Source organism: Notolepis coatsorum (genome assembly GCF_963971535.1).
Source record: "Notolepis coatsorum genome assembly, chromosome: 13".
NCBI lineage: Eukaryota > Metazoa > Chordata > Actinopteri > Aulopiformes > Paralepididae > Notolepis > Notolepis coatsorum.
Window position 1 is genome coordinate 59,902,617 of NC_140177.1, and position 18,862 is coordinate 59,921,478.

General features: G+C 46.2%; 1 protein-coding gene across 1 annotated transcript in view; it reads right to left on the reverse strand.

Moving 5' to 3' along the window:
* Positions 1 to 18,862, reverse strand: part of kmt2cb (lysine (K)-specific methyltransferase 2Cb) — a gene marked incomplete at its 5' end in the record, with an annotated part of 190,869 nt that overhangs the window by 42,280 nt on the left and 129,727 nt on the right. The window contains 9 exons of the mRNA XM_084326982.1: positions 2,439 to 2,630; positions 2,918 to 4,702; positions 5,162 to 5,394; positions 5,502 to 5,568; positions 5,682 to 5,748; positions 6,532 to 6,643; positions 6,908 to 8,466; positions 8,794 to 9,092; positions 16,830 to 18,803. Of these exons, the coding sequence (XP_084183108.1) occupies positions 2,439 to 2,630; positions 2,918 to 4,702; positions 5,162 to 5,394; positions 5,502 to 5,568; positions 5,682 to 5,748; positions 6,532 to 6,643; positions 6,908 to 8,466; positions 8,794 to 9,092; positions 16,830 to 18,803 (6,288 nt within the window). The remainder of the gene's footprint in view (positions 1 to 2,438; positions 2,631 to 2,917; positions 4,703 to 5,161; positions 5,395 to 5,501; positions 5,569 to 5,681; positions 5,749 to 6,531; positions 6,644 to 6,907; positions 8,467 to 8,793; positions 9,093 to 16,829; positions 18,804 to 18,862) is intronic.

The window sequence follows — 18,862 nt, forward strand, 5'->3', positions numbered from 1 at the left end:
GCCCCACATAGACTGAAGGACATAGCATACACTAAACTACCAATCAAGCATTGCGAACGGAAATTTGGCCCCATAATTACTCATGCGATCCGGATATGGCGTGAAACACAAAAGAAATATCCTAACCCACTTAAATGGCACAATCATACTCCCTTATTCAATAACAATGCACTCTTGATTGGAAAACGACCTATAAGATTCCCTATATGGGAAAAGCAAGGCATACACTCATTAGGGGATGTTTTTAACAAACAGGGTTTCTGTAGTTATGAAGAAATACAGAAATGTAATCTCACCAAGTCCACACATCTTTTTTACTTACAGTTATTGTTATGTTTGAAGACTCAAGGTGTTCCATTAACGAAACCAATTGAACACCACAGATACCACAAATTCTTCTATGAAAGAGAGACATCAAGAGGTTTTGTTTCAGATTTTTATCATCAATTACTAACGTCCTCATATGAAACCCTCCACCTAGACTCCGTCTGGAGGAGGGATATACCAGACCTGGAAAGTGATTTTGATTGGCAAGAAGCCTGGGCAAATGTTTGACTCACATCAAGGAACCCGGACCATCAACAAATCAATCTTAACTATATTCACAGGACATACTTGACTCCTATAAGACTGAAAAAATCGGTCTTATACAAGACTCCAAATGCTCTTTATGTACAAATGGGGACAAGGGGACATTTATGCACATGTACTGGGACTGCCCACCAGTTAAGATATTCTGGAAAGAGGTGACCCAGCAATTATCAAATCTCTTAACTTGGAATATACCTGTACACCCCTCTGTATTACTGCTGAATGATGTTTTTGAGTGTGCAGTACATCCACAGCTAAAGAGATTGGTTTTATCGGGTATCACAGTGGCTAAAAAGCTGATAGCATCACGATGGTTCCAACCGGAAAAAAATTGCCGAAAGGTCTGGATTATTACATATCTCGATGTGATCTATCAAGAAATATCTACAGCAAGAATTTTGTGTCTCAATGAATCCAAAATGACATTGTGGTTAGAAGTGGTGGAGAAAATAAAAGCTAGCATATAATGGTAATGTCTGGTTGGGAGCGAGGGAAAATGGATGGATTATCCAATGGGGGGTCCGGGAGGGGGGGGTACGAGCTGGAGCATATGTGTGTAGGTTTTTAGATAACAGGTATTAAGGGTATATCCTATATATGACAATTAACAAAAATGTGATTTCATTGGATGTGCACTGTCAACTAATGCTTGTATATCTTATCGTGTGTTGTCATGTTTGTTTATGTGTTTGTTTAAAAAATAATAAAAAAATAAAATACAAAAAAAAAGAAATAACGATAAAAAAACTAGAAAACTCGTCATTGGCACTCAACGCATGGCGAGTTAACACGACTAATCTCGTCGTTGGCACTCAATGTGTTAAGAAAGAATGAAGACGAATTCCTCAGTTATCATAATGTACTTGGTGGATGCCTGAACACTGAGTAACACTGGTAAAACGACTACCGCGGCAAGCCTATTGGATATCTTTGTCTGGGATTTCCAAATCATCCAGAGATCAACTCAAGAGGCCCCTTGCGATCGACTGGTCAATCGAAAAGCCATGGTTTCCCACCTCTACTCTAGCGCCACCATCAGACCAAAATATCTATTTTAAAATGAGTGTAGCTCCTGATCAGTTAGTTGTACAGTCACAAAAATGATACCCAGAGATGGGGCCTCTCATGGACAACGTACCATAGAACGACGTACCTTGTATGAAGTCTGACACCTTTTATTTTAAATTTCTTTTGCCTTATGGTGACACTATTCTCTCAAAACTAAAGCCACAAACAAACTCAACAGATTGTCTGACCAATGACCTTTATGACATTTGAAATGTGTTGTCCCTTTGTGATATCCCACTGATCATATCAATATGTACTATTTTGATAGTACCAATCAGATCTTTTACACAGTAAAATGTTGTGTGATAGTAATGGCAAAGTGGGGAGAGTCTTGGCCAAGGTCTGCTGAGTGTATTCTTTGAATTCAAGATGGAATGAATGGAACAAATAATTGACTGACAGTTTTAGTTGAATAAACCGATTCATCGACTAAGAGGACAGCTGTACAGTTTACCCACTTTTTTCTTTGTGAAATAGTTTACCCACCTTTCTAAGCTCATATACATCTTCATGATTGAAATTCATACTATAGACTATATTAAGCATTATTAGACTGATGCAAGCATTTCACTGCCATAGTACATGTACACAATCTGTGTACGTGACATAAAAGTTGACAAATAAACAACATCATACATTCTAGCATTCTGAAAGATTTTATACCGCAATGCTGGACGTTACCAAGGTCCTCTCTCTAGTTCCCAAAGAACTGAGGCTGGGGAGTTTCCTTCCTGCTTCACGAGGACAAAGTCATAATGTGATTAACATCCACATCCTACCTGTTTGATTTGCGTCATTATGGTGTCGGGGCCGGAATGCATCAGATGTTTCTCCTCGCCTTCCTTCTTTCTCTTCTTGTAGCGCGAGGCAGGTTTCTCGCCACCCTTGGGAGCCCTCTTGTTCCTCCCTTTCTTCTTCTCCTGTTCAGGGATAAGAGGGCCGGGGAAGTCTGGGGCACCGTCTGAGTAAGCCTGTGGGTGATGGAAACATGCAGTATTGTGGCGTTATTTTCAGAAAAATAAAGATAGAAGAGAAAATAAGCAAAAAGCACTTTGGGGGGGAAGGGGTTGCATAAGAATGGAGAAAGCACTTTGAGAGACAGATGAGTCATCCAAACACTGACAACTATGAGTCACTGCAATTTGTCTATGGAACACGGCATGCATTTGAATAACTTCGCATCTCTATGACTCACTGTGGTGATCACCTCTGAAGCTAATGTATTATTACTATGCGAGTCATGAGACGACAGACTCACCCCATTGCTGTCCATAGAGTTCTGCCTGAGCAGCAGGGCCTTGCAGTCTGCAGACTCCTCCTCCTCCGAACGCAGACCCTCCTCCGATCTCTGGTGGGGGAGTGCCGGTGGAGGGGTGCTCTTGTTCTTCAGCAGGTGTTTAAGGAGCTCGTTGCCGGCCTCGCCCTTGTTGGAAGGGCTCTGCCCTGCAGGGAAGGGGGACATGCCCCCTTTACCTCCCTCCTGTTTCACAGAACCCATTTCCGAGCGTACAGGGCCGTCCCTGGGCCCGTGGCACTCGCTGGCCTCGGTCTGCTCCAGCTTGATGTTGCTGAGGATCCTGTCCTGCTCCTGAGCCTGGGTTCTGGCTGTGTCTGAGGCGAGGCTTGGCTGTCCACCTAGAGCCTGGGTCCTGGCCGTGTCTGAGGAGAGGCCTGGCTGTCCCCCTAGCCCCCCTGACAGCTGCCTCTCCAACTCAGAGTGACTGGGGGTGAAAGGGCCTAGCAAGGGGGACCTTGAGAGATCTTGGTCACCAAAGATATGGGCATTCCTGGTTGGCGTGGAGGAGGTGTCCGACACGCAGGGCGTGAGAGGGGCTGTGAGGTCAGAGTGTGGGGTGGAGGGGGTTTTGACTGATTCTGCGTCATCGTCCTTCTTCTTCTTGCGGTTTCTCTTCTTTTTCCCTTTCTCGTCTGGAATGATGTTTGAGTAGAGCTGGATCAGAGACTGGCCTGAGCCAGGGAAGTTGGAGGGCAGCGGTGTGGCCGAGTCTGCCCCAAAAGGGGGACATTCACCTGGCATCTGAGGCATCATTCCCGGTCCACTGAACCGACGGGGTCTGGGCTGACCCTGGGGGAAGTTAGCTGCCTGCATGGCAAGATTATCGGGCCCAAAACCGGGCCCCATGTCCTGGGGCATCATCCCATTACCCATCATGGTCCTCCTGTCGCCCTGCATGAAAGCCCCGGGCGGAGAACCCATCCTCGACTGCATGCCTTGCTGCTGGGGGAACATCGGTCCAAGCTGCTGCTGCTGTGGTGGAGGCCTCTGAGGCTGCATGAAGTCCTGAGGCAGCTCTGCGTTGAAGAAGGGCATCTGAGAGAGGGGCGCCATGCCGCCGTCTGGCCCCAGCATGCCTTGCTGTTCCATCTCCATGCGTTGTTTCAGGGCCCTCTGTCGCTCCACCTCCTGCATGAGCTGCACCCGCTGCCTCTCCTGCTGCTCCCTCAGCCGCTCCCTCCGCTCCCGCTCCTGGAAGCCCTCGCTGAACGGGTTGTTGTCGTCGAACTTCAATCCGCCCGACTGCGCGGGTTTCCCCCCCCCGCCCGGCTGAGCCTGCGGCGGTTGGGGCTCCGCGGGCATCTGTGGGTGCGGAGGTAGGTTGCCCATCGGCATCGGATGAGCCTGGACCGGATTGCCCATCGGCAGCTGAGGGGGCATGATAGGCGGCATGCCGGGGCCGCCCATGGGTATGGGAGCTCCGGGGCCGCCCATGGGCATGGGAGCTCCGGGGCCGCCCATGGGCATGGGAGCTCCGGGGCCGCCCATGGGCATGGGAGCTCCGGGATGCCAGCCCGGTGGGGCGCTGGGCATGCGCGGAGGTGCGTTTGGCTGGCCTGGATGGAGCTGCATTTGCATCATGGGGTTCATGAGAGGCTGGACCATCGGAGGTCCACCCGGCACCATGCCAGCAGGACCCTGCATCGGTGGCATTCCTGGCATCAGAGAGGGCGGCATATTGTTCTGCTGCTGTTTCACTCTGTACTCCTCGATCAGCTCTGCATGCTCCTTCTGCTGCTTACGGATCTGAGAGAGAAGACAGACGACACAATTTGTTTTGAGGAATGCTTTATAAAATGTTCATCATCCTTTTTATTATTATTATCATCATCATCACCATCATCAACTACAAAGGAAATAAGGTTTTGCTTAATGCTATCAAATACTTTTTTCATAGTAGTATTTTATATTCTGTATCTATTAAGTTTGCCAGACATAACGAAATATGAAAAGACATCTATCTGACAGATAGATAATTTCAGGATCAAGTATGAAACTAACTGACGGCCCCTTTGTTCAAACCAAATTGAGACGACTGTTCCAGATCTGTACAAAAGGACAGAAAAGGAAATAGGAGAATAGTAGGACAGAAGAAGAAACGGGAGGAGAATAGAATGACAGAGGAAGAAAATAGAGCAACAGAAGAAGAAACGGGAGGAGAAGAGAAGGACAGAAGAAGAAACCGCTCAATAGCCGAGTGTTTACCTGCTCCAGTTGTTTCTGGACGACCCCCTGCTGCTCTGTGACATGTTTGAGCTGCTCTGAGTCCTCCTCTGGGAAATCCCGACCTGCCTTCTTAGCCGTCCTCTGCTTGGCCGACAGGGCCTTCTTGGACTTCCTGTGAGCTCCGATCTTCTCTTCAAGAAACTTCTGCTGCATCTGAAGCAGTTGCTGCGTCTCCTGGAGCCATTCCTCATACTGAGCCTTCTGAGCGTTGTCTGTGAGAGAGAGAGACAATGGCTTGTTTATTATTGATCTTGGCAGCATAAAAACAAACAGTTTAGGAGTACTTTTCCAAACCGAGCCTGGAAAATGGATAACTTACTGCTGACAAATCCAGGTCCGAAGTTGGGAACGTTGGGCCTCGCCACTTGTGGTGTCAATTTTCCGTCCTGATTTTATAAATACAAAAGATGTCATTGTCAAGTGCTCTGTGTTCCCCTAGATGTTTGTGCACGGTAGCCCAATACAATTGTGTACGTAGGCAAACTAATGTTTCAATTACCTGTCCAACCGCTTGTGGAGGGAGAGGGGTGCTTTCAGGACAGGGTGTCACAGGACCAGGGGGAAACCTTGGAGAGACCAACACGACACAACGTCAGCTTAATTTACCTAAATAACCCTCCAAACACCTCCCTCGAGCCGTTTCAAAATGGTTTCAAATGGCTCTGGAATCTATACATTACACAGCGGATCACTCTACGTGTATATGCTTTAACCCAGGCGTACGGTGCAATAGCTAACAAATAGATAGGCCTGTAGGTGTGAGTGAGATTGCATGTAAACAGGAATCCATTTGGATCATTATTTTGCACTGCATATAATAGCACTAGCAGAATAATCTAATTATTCTTGTATTTGTAGGAAGACAAAAGTTACTACTATCGTTTTTTTTTATGGCTAACTCCTCTTGGACGCATGCCTTTGACTATAGATTGTCATTTGTGCAGAACTTGTCACCAGAGTGTTCCCTGGGGAGGGAAAGCTTCTCTGTACTTCTGTACTTTACACTCTCTGTCCAATAGGGTAACTTGACACCTTTAACTTCAGCATACACAGAAAGCGGAGTAGGTATTGACATTGACAATACAAGTTGCAGACTTGGAATTCCTGGTAAATATACAGTAATTAGCATTAGATCCTTGCATTCACAATTAGGGTACATGTGTAGAGATGCTGCTAAACCATTTTCCGTATTTTATTGAACAATTTAGAGGAAAAAACATTTATACAAATTGTATTAAATATAAAATATTGTGAAGGGTTTAAAATACATCTGGAGGGGATATTTAATGTTTTTGACAAAAGTGGCCTAATCACATTATCGTATCAAAAGCACAGAGCATCCGTTTTACCTGTTCATGACCATTGGTGTCATTCCCATGTTGTTCTGAACCATGACTTTGTTGATGCCTTTCAGGGCCACCATCTTTGCCTTCATAATGGGGTCAGTGATGGCATCAAAATCTGAAAAAAATTAAATAAAATAAAAACTACTCAGAAACTAACAGGCTTTGCAATAGAGAATTGGTTGGCTTTCAGTGGTATATTTTCTGTTTTATCTACAGTTGCATGCCAATTTTACAAAATAGCAAACAAACAAAAAGCACACACAACCCAATCCGCATGATTTGTAGTGCTAATTTTTTTTAAATAAAATATCCCTCATATATCAAGGACATCCAGGACAATCATGTCAGTCGTCAGTAAAAGTGCACCCTGATGATTTACCGATGTTGGGGAAGAAGGAGTCGCTGGAGCGCTGTCGTATCATGGCCTGCATCTGCCTCTGCTGCTGCTGCTCCTGCCTCTCCTGGTCCAGCAGGTCCTGCAGCAGGAGCGGCTGCTCCTCCAGCAGCAGGGGCCGGTGCTGCTGACTCAGGGCCTGGTTCAATAGGGCCTGTTGGGCTTGGCTCAGACCGCTCTGGTCCCCTCCGAGGGTCAGGTGGTCTGCCCCGAAACCAGCCATGGAAGCCTCTCCTGTGGGGTCGACCATCTGACTCAGAGCGAGAGCGGCGCTGAGCTGAGTGTCAGTGACTTGGGTTGGCTGAGGCAGATGATTGCTGCCTTGACTGACAGATTCAACCATTGGGTTTAATGACTGTTCCTCGGGCTGCTGTTTAATGAGTAGACTAGAGAGCACCGGGGTGGAGTCGGGCAGCGGTCCCTGCTGGTTTCCGTCATTGTTTCCGTCCGCTTGCTGCTCCGTCCCCTCGCTGGGCTTCTGAATGTCTTTCACTTCCGTTTTGATCTCCAGCCCAAGTGCCAGAGAGGCAGAGTTCTGACTCCCCCTTGCTTCCTGTTTGATGTCAGACAAGGACTCGTCACCCGAGTCCTCCGACTTCCCCGCCGACATCGAACTAGACAAAGTGGCGGTGTAGCTGGAGTTCGTGCTCCGTTTCTCAGACAAAGCTTTCTGGATGTCTGTGGTGGTGTCGCTGCCGTCATCCATAGGGTCGCTGAGGTCCAGTTCCTCGTTGAACATGTCTTTCTTGATGTCATCCAGGTCTGGGTCAGTGTAGGCGATGATGTCAAACTTTCCTGACGTCAGGAAATCATCAAGGTGCAGATCGTTTGTCTCCAGGTCCAGGTCTTTATCGTCTTCCGACTCTTCCGCATCCAAATTCAGGTTATCCAAGTCGGCGTCCACCAGGTCTTTCACCTCCACGTCCTCAAGGTCTTTGACGGCAGACTCCTCTGTGTCCAGCTTCTCCTCCATGTTCTCCATCTGCCCCGCAGAGGGCAGCATCATGGACGCCACCATATTTTGTGTCTCATTTGAAGCCGGCTGGCTCATGGATCTCATCAATGGGGATTGTCTGGGCATGTTGTTCCCTGGCATCAGAGCCTGCTGATGGAGGTTCTCCATGCTGGCAGACAACTGGCCCGACTGGTTGCCCATGTGGTCCATCATCCGGGGTCCCTGGTTGGGGGGGAACCTGAACTCCGGGCCTCCCATGAAGCCGGGTGGCCTCTGAAGCTGCATGTTTGGGTCCATACTGTTGTTCCCTTGCATGGTGCCGGGAGCAAAGGGCATCCGGAGTCTGTTCTCGGCAGCTCTGTGTCGCAGCTCGATGAAAGGCTGGCCCATTATGTTGTGCTGCTGTACTGGCAAACCACGGGGTGGGAAGTGCTGGGGCAGCCCCATGGGGTTGCCTCCCATAGGTTTCACCATGTCTACAGACATGGAGCGTCTCATCTGAGGGGGGATGTCCTGCATGGGGTGTGGACCTCGGGGGAAAAACTCCTGGCCTCCGTGGGGTCCTGGACCACCAGGTGGAAAGGCAAACCTAAGAGAGAAGGGATTTGTTTTAGAATGCAGAAATGCCTTGTGTTTTTATTTGTTTTTTTAAAACAATTCCCATATTTTTTAAAAACAATGATGTTTCTTAGAACTGTAGGCCATGACTCAGAATGGGGCACGAGTCGGTTTATGCTGAGTCTCCACATATGTTTTAGTGGCTCTGGTTCTCAAAGGAACCACATTCCTCAATGTGGGACTAGCGTTGATGAAAAGTTGAATAACCCCTGCACTAGCGGACAGAAAATCAAGAAAGTAACGAGAAAAAAAACACAAAATGACAATGAAAAAACAAATAGGATAACTGAACACAAACCTGGGTCTTAGATTCGGATCTCCAGGATGTTGGCCTCTAGGAATCTGACCCTCATTAGGGAAAGGGCCACGCTGGTCCCCTGGGAAGGGTCCAGGGAACCTCATGGGCCCTCTTATGGGACCTTGTCCAGGATAGGGTGGAGGGGGCCTGCTGAACATCTCACTCTGCTGACCCTCCTGAAGCCAGGGTCGAGGTGTTCCTGGGGCCATGTTACCAGCAGGCTCCTGGGGGCCCCTCTCCTGACGGATGGCACTCCTCTGTTGCTGCTGCTTCAGAATCAGCTCGCGGATTCTTTGCCGCTACGAGAAAACAGAAGAAAAGACAGATTTTAAGTCACATTTAAACTTTTTTCTTTTTTTTAAGCCTTGCTGGGAGGATAGAGCCTGGTATTAATTTTCAGCTGGCCCACAACGTCATTTTGGTTTTCTATACATTTTCTAAAAATCTAAATTGGCCCAAAACATTTGCAGACGTTTCTCTCTTTGCGTCACAGTGTTGCACTGCTGGGTAGCATGTTTAGCAATAAAAGAAGAACGCACAGTATTATAGATGTGAAGCACTGTCGCATGGATTGAACTGGTCTTACAGTAAGGTGCGTGCCTGTTAGCTGCCACTAGGGGCAGAGTGGCTAAATGTGAGTGCCAGAATGAATGTGAGTGTTAGTGACATCTATGAAGTGATTTGCCTCTAAAAATAAGCCATTGGAATATGAAACAGTCAAAAGCCTCCAGTTGTAGGTTTATATCTTTACCTTTTGTTTACTGATTTAAGCACACAGACCTTTCCTTCACACGTCTGTGTTGGGTCATACTTTACTAATTAAAACGTGGGTGGTTCTCAAGTGGTGGGTTGTGACGTGCGTGGGGAAAAAAACAAAGTCAACAGAATTTCTGATACTGTGCTTTTATTTTGGACAGTAGCGTTCGCTGCCAGCAATATCCATTCATTTTTCATCCATCCAGCCTGACGTTATCATTGAGAATGTGTCTGAGCTCGAAAAGGGCAAATACCGCCGCCTATCGTCTCCCGGATGGTAATGCACATCATTGGATTGGATTGGGTGGGCATGTGCATCAGAAAAAAAGTCCGGTCCAGGGTTTTCCCTTCTCTGGCAAGCAGTATCGTGTTATCACATTCACTGGCGAGGCTCGGAGCAGCGTCGATTGTGTGTTTTGGTGCTATAACGTTGGATCAATAAACGCGATCAATATTTGGAATGGCGATCATTGGATTCATCTTTTTGCAGAACATCTGATGTGAGGTAAGGACTCTATTTTACCAGTATTGGGTTAATCAGATGTTTTTTTCTCAGCCATCACAGCGTGTCTGTGTGTGTGTATGACGTTAGCGCTGACCAGGTAATGGATAATAGATTTTTTAGCCCGCTTCTCTAGCGTGCATAAGTACACATATACTATCGATAATCTAGCGTTTATTTGAAAACTATTCATAAATCAGCCGAAAAATGACAACGTGTTTTGTGTATTCCACTAAAGAGCTATTATCGCGGAATTTCTCTGGAATTACTAGAACTCTCCAAAACTATACTCGTATTCAAAACGGTATAAAACGGAAATGTACCAATGAAAAAACAATCCGTTGCGTACATGTTGACTGCAAGCAAGTCATTGATAAGCGAGGGGTGTTTTAGACCCATAGCCATAATTTAAGATATAGTTTAAGCCTTCGCAAATTTCCCCGACCTCCCATTGACTTCAGTGCTGGCACTCTAGCCCATATTATATGGTCAAAGGGGCGTGGCACTCAATGTGTTAACAGCGACGCCGACGTGCTCATTCGAGCACTTGTAAGAGAACGTTTTGTAGGATTTTTGGAGAAAGCATGGCACTTGAGACAAAACATTATATCCTATATAATTATATATGAATTCCTCTTGTTTCTTTGAAGTACATTATTTACAGGTTTTTACCTTTTCTTTTGTTTTCTTTTTTGTGACCATCTTGGTCTATATACTTATTGTTAAGTATACTATATACTTATTGTTTATGCATCTTGTAAACCCATATGGGATGGGCATACATCTGTATGTAAGACACAAACATTTTAAATATCAATCAATCAATGTAAACATGGCAAAACGCAAATAAGACACTGATTACATTAACTCATTCAGCGCCAATCACGAGAAAGTCTGGTTTTAAATCGTTATTTCTTTTATTAGCTATATCCATTAATTTTTCATCCATCCAGCCTGATGTTATCATTGGGAATGGGTCTGAGCTCGCAAAAGGGCAAATATATGCTGACCACAAGCGTCTGGAGACCCAGCAAGCCCCTAAATACCTTGGTGTAACTGAGGGGTTACAATACCCTGACTGTATTAAAGATTGTGATATATTAAACCACTACTAGTTATGTACTTTAATTACTGGCCATACAGTACATGAATATATATGGTGAACACCCACACAAGAATACGGCATTGACACATAAAGTTCTATTGGAGGGTTATTTATTATTATTAAGCAACGTTAGGTTACAGATTGAGAATTAGGCTCGCGCTTGTATGGCGAAGAACATACGTAAAGTCAGTCAAGAGCATAAGTCAATGAGAATAGTAGGAATACTAGGATGGGTCTAAGCTGACGCCACCTGTGGTATAGCAATTATATGGGCCACACCGGTACCATCTGGAGACACTGGGGGGTTCCCTCCGGGGTGTAAAGCCGGGAGGGGTAGAGGAATGGTCGGGTACAAAGTCTGGGTCAACGAGGAATAACGAGGCTCCAGATACAGGAGCCGGTGCATGTACTCCCTTGATCAGCAGACAAAGCAATAGTTGTAATCCAATATGCTAGATAGCATTGACGACAGCTAGCCAGCCCCTTCCAAGAGGCGGGCCCGAGTGGTGATCCTCACGGGGTTAAATCCCAAACGACAGTGGAATCAACGGTGCTCTTCTCCGGTGGTCACGGTCCCAAAGCAATATAATCCAACCAGAAATGGTTCTGCAATCGCCGGTGTAGATTCTCCTGTGTACATATCCAACGGTTCTCGCCTAGGACTCCTCGGGTGTGGGCACGGATTTAGGCCGCACAGCCTGGATAAGTGTACTAGCTAAATACACGACGAACCGGTGGTAATGCTGGTCACTGAAGAACTGTAGCCGCACGGTACACTATAAATGATCGACTATTACTTCACATTAGATTAAGTCGAACTCAACGTTACTGCGTTAAACTCTGACACTTTAACATTCTATTCGCACGCGGTTCTCAATGCTCTATTTAGATGCAAGGTTGCTCACTTCACTGCACGTTGACTCGTGGTGAAGGCATTAAGGTTTTGGTAAGACTACTGCTGTTTACACCTGCGCCGTATTTATACGTAAGGTGAATATCTAGTGCCAACCTCAGTTCTTGTCTCGTATTACTACGCAGACTCTGGGCATGTACCGACATGCCCGGAGTTGCCTTTGAACTTGCCGTTGGGGGCTTGGTCGTTGGCGCCTGGGGTCGCTGTCCAATAGGAGAGCGAATATTACTCTGGTTTGTACGCAGGTAAAGGGATATTCCGTGTATATATACAAATAATATACAAGGTATATCAAACGATACATATATATATTCAGTTTAATCTGACCCTTTGCAACACTTGGCGTGCGTCTGGATCGGACACTGTCCTTCAAACAACACCTCGAAGATGTCAGGGCAAAGACAACATCAAGGGTTGCGCTGATCCGACGCCTCGCTGGTACAACCTGGGGAGCCACTGCCAAGACCCTTCGGATATCCACCCAAGCCCTGGTCTTCTCGGCAGCGGAGTACTGTGCCCCAGTCTGGAGCAGAAGCCCACACGTTAAAAAAGTTGATGCGGCTACTAACACCGCCCTCCGGATCATCACTGGATGCCTGAAGGCTACACCCGTCTTCCTGCTGCCAGTCCTTGCAGGAATCGCACCAGCTGGCCTACGACGAGAGGCTGCCACTCTCGCCCTAGCAAGGAAAGCAGTGATGCATGACTGGCACATCCTACACAACACCACAACAACAGCACATATGAGCAGACTCAAGTCCCGCCACCCCTACAACAAGGTGGCACAAGAGATGCTCCGTTCCACCACTGAGGACCTATCCAGATATGGATGGCTGGCGGCAGCCTGGAAGAGAGAGTGGGAGAGTGCTGGGCCAACCCGTATCCACCGCTACATCTGGGATCCAGGAGATGGTGCCACAGGAGACGATCTTCCACGCCGGCAATGGGTTCTGCTGAACCGTTTAAGATCTGGGGTCGGTCGCTTTAAAACATCATTAAAGAAGTGGGGCCTGGCAGACAGCGCTGCATGTGAGTGTGGAAACCCTGAGCAGACTGTTGACCACATCCTGACCATCTTCCCCCTATACAAACCACCCTCGGAAGCCAGCCTCTTTGATGTGGGACCAGAGTTAAGGGCATGGCTACAAGATACGGAGTTGGACCTCTGACGTTACACGAAAGAAAGTGATAAGTGGATTCCACTAAAACGCTATTATCGCATCTTTTCCTGGGATTACTAAGAATCACCAAAACTATACTCATATTCAAAACGGTATAAAACGGAAATGTACGCATGAAAAAACAATCAGTTTTTTGCATGTTGACCAGAAGCAACTCACTGACAATCGACGGTGTTATTAGACCCATAGCTATATATAAGATATATTTTAAGCACTCGCAAATTTTGCAGTCTCCCCATTGATTAAAGCGATGGCGTTCTAGCCAGAAGGTAGACAGTGACCCCTGGCGCTGAATGAGTTAAATATGGGTTTTCTAACATTGGGTCTCATTCTCGAACGAATTTACGACAAAAAATTTCGTCTTAGCCAGATTTCGGCCCATTTAAGACATATCTAAGACAGTCTTATGATTGATTGACTAATTTAAAATTGTATTAACTTGACAGACTGTGTTCTCATAGTGATTCCTTCATGTCAACGCTACAGGCCTCCTTGGAATTAATTACTTAATCATAATTAAAATAAATATAACAATATTTGTACGATAAGAAATTACGCATTTGTTGTCGGAAAAATAAATTATATGGATTCATCTGATCACAGGGCAGCTGCTTAACCATATCTGAACCAGCTATTTTGGACAAATGTATAATTACTTTAATTACTCAGATATTCAAACACAATTATGCAATTATTGTGAAATGATTGAAAATAATTATTATTTAATGCCTTCTGTGGAATTTGTATTTCTTATTTGTTACACATCTGTTTTAATGATTAATTATATACATTTGAAAGAATGCAGGTCAACATGCAATGTATCCCATTGATTGGTATACAATGGGACAGACCTTTGTTTGATTGATTGATTGATTGAAAACTTTATTAACAGATTGCAGAATGGGTACAGTACAGTACAGCTCAATTACATACAATTGTTAAGGGGATGCAGACCAGAGAAAGACTTTCGTCTTGTTTACATCAGGGTCCCCCATTTTCAATTCATCATCACATATATGACACACACGACAAAGATAGCCAGTACTGCTACATCTATACATTTATGACATACCAGATTTGCAAATACAGTAGTTTGTGATACAAAAAGAGTCCAGAAAAGAGAGTACATTTGACGTAGAAACTGTTGGAGGAGGTTGGGTAGGAGGGGTGGGTGGGGGATAGACTTACACTGTACAAGCAAAACTGTACATTGGAATATTGACAAAACCATACTTGGTAATTTACTGTACATTGGATGGGGTTGATATAGCCACAAACCTGCATTCCTTCGAATATATCATTAATCAATTAAACTTATATTGAAATACACTATATAGCCTATACACCAACACTGAAATGACAGTGGATAAATAAATAAGAACTAAAGCTAATCGGTGGAAATAGACTGCATTAATATTCCATAACAAGTCTTGTGTGCGCCTACGAATGAACAGTATAGGCTTAATTATGGAATAATAAGCCATACTGCGTTCATTCATTACGCCCGCCGTAGGCTATATATATTATATTTCATTCATTCATTCATATACAGTACTGCGCGCGCATGTGTGTGCGCGCGCTGCGGCAGGTGTACCACGAGCTGTATATGATGCCAATACATTAATCTAATCTAGTTTTGATGGCTCGCAAGACTCGCAAAGCACTTCCGCCATTCCATTTTCACACAGCTGCGTCACTAGTTGCCTTATAAGGAGCTCTGGAGGCGTTGTTTTGTATGCAAATGACCTGAACGGGAACGCGCGTTTCGAGTTTAAGACAGAATGCCATTCTCCAAGCAGATATCAGATAATATCATTTGTGTGACAGTTTCAGCCACTTAAGACATATTACCAGCACGGTCAGGACTCAGAGTGAACTTGTCATTGATTCTGTCTTAGTGGTTCCAAGATAAGTCTTCCAGAATAACTATTTGAAAAATTGTCGGGAATGAGACCCATTGAGGACAAAAAAGAGGCACCAAAACCTCAGTGTGTTGTCTAAAGTGCTGCCACATGAAAGCATGAAGCCATCAACAATGCAACGCCATTTAGAAACGTCTGCATTTTCTATTTAATTGGGTTTTAGCCCTAGTTACTTAAAGTTAGTTAAAAAAGTTGAATAATCATTTAATGTTTGAAGGCATTGTGTGTTACTGCACAATGTTTTGTGAAATACATTAGAGTGGTTCAAAAATCTCAGAAATGTGGGTCACAACTTAATGTCAAAGGAAAAAGGTGTGTCCTGAGGCTATAGACAAGTTGAGAAGTGGATGTTCAGTGTGTTATTTCTGTCATTACAATCCTACTGCGAATTCAAAACCGTGGAAATTATTAGTTTGGTACAACAAGAGCTAAGAGGATGCAGACGTGTGTGTGTGTGTGTGTGCACACACACACGTGTATTCTTGCTCTTCCATTCACTGCCCAGGATTAGTCGAGCCCATGATCGCAAGACTATACAACTATGAGTGTGCAATTCATTTAACCGTAATTCAAATATGGCTTCAAATCTGTAAATAATAGGGCCAGTAAGCCAATGACAATCATGAATAACTCCACGTCGTACATTTTTATTAAGCCTGTATGTTATATTCCCTATATATTTGTGGCCAGATAACACAAAAGAAATACAGGCTATAATCACAGCTTGTTGAACTGATTTTGAATTAATTGTTGAGACAGCTAGAATTATTAACCAGGATGGTGACCTCATAAAAATGATTTCCCTCATAACGTTACATCTGCTAGGGTTGGATTCGATTAGCTGGTTCAGTTTTGGAACGGGTTCCAAGTTAGTAAAATACCATGACTTGTTAAGCTCTGGGCCTAACAAATCTTCCTATCAACCCCCTTCCTATCTACTACAACTCCCCTCAACCTCAACCACAGTCTCAGTCTTGGTAAATGGACTACATTTATATAGTGCATTTATCCAAAGCAGAGGCAACCATGCAAGGTGAGAACCTGCTCATCGGGAGCAGTTAAGTGTCTTGCTCAAGGACACTTCCCAACATGCTGCCGGGAGGAGCCGGAATCAAACATGATACCTTCCAATTAACAGACAACCGCTCTACCTCCTGAGCCACTGTCGCCCCTCGTCAAGTCTTCAAGTATTTCATGGCTTCAACTCTTTCAATATATATTAATTCAACATTAAGTTATTCATGATTTTGTAGAGTCACTTACAACATTGCTGAAATTATATTTGTGTTACTGCACTGTGTGTAATAAAAGCAATGCAAAAGGTATTTCCCCCCCAAAAAGAATTTACCGGTAGTAAAAAAAAAAATAGATTTTCAAGAGAGATTTCAAAGGATTTGCATTCGATAAGCAATCACCCAAGCTTTAAAATGATGACAAAAAGCTGCACAATTAATCGTTGTCACAAAATGTACAGAATTGTTGGTGATGCTACACTACCGGGTATTATAAATTACTAATGTAAGGGATGACAATGACAATGTTAATGTTTAATAAATAAATGAAGCTGCAAGATCAGAGAGGGGAAAAAAAAAGACATTTCAGCTGCGACTGTTAAACAAAATCAAGAGTGGAAAAGAGATATCAAGTGCGGATGTACCTGTCTGAGTCTCTCCTCGTTGTCAGCAAGAGGAACACTCTGAGCTTCAGAGGAAGGGCCAGGCATCTGGGGGTTGTTTGCCATCTGCCCAGGGTCTGGAGGGCCATTGCCACTGTTGCCCATGCTTGACTGATCCTTCATCTCCATCTTCTCTGCAGGCTGTGGACGTGGGGTCATGGGGGCTTGCTCAAAAGGGTCGTGAATAGGCGTCTGATTGGGTCGCCTGGATGGTGATTGAGTAAAACTATCCTCTGGCATCCCGTGGTGTTTTGGTGTCTGCGAGCCAGGATGAGGGAAGGGCTCCTGAAGCCTGCTTGGAGGTGAGGAGAAGGGATCCTGGCCCCCTATTGGTCCAGGCCTTGGCCCCTGCCTGTTGAGCCCATCGGGGCCCATACCAGGCCGTGGGGTTCCTGGAGGTTGGGCGTAGATGTCGTTAAGCATTGGTCTGGGGGCCCCTGGCTGGGAGAACATGTCACCACTTGCTGGCCTTGGTGTCCCAGGGGGGTTAGCATATGGGTCCACGGGAATCCTCTGGCTACCTGGAGACTTGGAGAACCTCTCCCCCATAGAGGGCCTTGGTGTATTAGGTGCTTGAGCATAGGGGTCCACTGAGTGGGAAGGAGACATCCTTTGACCAGGGTGAGACTGGTGACCAAATTGAGTCATGCCACCAGGGCGTGGAGTAAGGGGAGCCTGGGAGTAAGGGTCTGAGGATGGGCTCTGGGTGTTTGACGACTGGCCGTAATTGTCATGTGGGCGTGGGGTGCCAGGAGGTCGAGCATAGGGTTCAAAAAATGGGCGAGGTTGGGCATTGGGTTCATTCATGGGTCGAGGGGTACCTGGTTGCTGGGCATAGGGGTCAGCTGCAGGTTTGGTGGGGCCAGAGGGTTGGGCAAAGGGGTCATAAGTGAAGTGATCAGGCCTTGGGGTGGAAGGTGCATGAGCATAAGGATTCCTGGACATTTGTGGCATTGGTCCTGGCTGAGCGAATGGGTGGCCCTGAGGGTGGTGCTGGCCCATTCTAGGAGGACTGGTGAAGTTGTCAGGTCTTGGGGTGTGGGGCTGCTGTGCGTAGGGGTCATTCTGAGAGAACCTGTCTGCAGGATGTGGCCCTGGTCGATTGAAAGGGTCCTGAGCCTGGGGAGGAGGCATGGGCGTTTTGAACAGCGAGACTGAGCCAGACTCGTTGCTACCAGGGATCGGTGCTAGTAAAGGCCTCGAGTAAGGGTCGGAAAGGATCATCCTGTTCTGGGCCATCCGTTGATAAACCTCATTTCTATTCATCGGTCTAGAATAAGGGTCTCTGCCTGGGGAACCCATTGGGGGCCTCCCCTGGGCAGCTTGGCTGGCCCTAGGGGGACCCATGGGTTTCAGGAATGGGTCCATCTCTCCAGCTGGCCTTGGGGTGTCAGGGGGCTTGGCATAAGGGTCGTTGCTCATAGATGTTGGAGAGCCAAAAGACTCATGAGCAGGAGAGGGCCTCCCTCTTTCCTGCTGCTCCATCATGGAGGTGGGGGATTTCCCAGACTCTATTCTGCGACATGCATTAGGCCCTAGGGTTGGAGGTCGTGGTGTCCCCACCATCTTGGCATAGGGGTCCCACGGAGATGAGGGTCTGGAGCCAGAGGAGCCCGGTGAGAAGACCTGAGGGGACTGAGGCTGGGATGACTGGCCCGACGGAGGGGGAGGAGGGGGTCGCAAGAACACATCCTCAGGGGGCCCAGAAGTGGGCGTCCCTGGGAGCTGTTTCCTGGCAAAGCCTTCTTTGGGGGTGACCTGCTGCATGGGGGACATGCTGCCATTGCTGGGCTGAGAGGCAGGACTCTGGTTGCCACTGTTTTCTTCGCCTTCTCCGTCAGACTGGCTGCCCGTCTGCTGCTGTTGCTGCTGTTGCTGAAGTTGCTCGTTCTTCACTTGCTCCAGTTTCTGGGTGGCTTCAATCTTGGCTTGCTGTTTGCTTTTCTGTCTCATTTGCTGTCGTAGGAGCATAATGAAAATAAGGATTAGACTTCATGGGGATCCACGACAAGTGG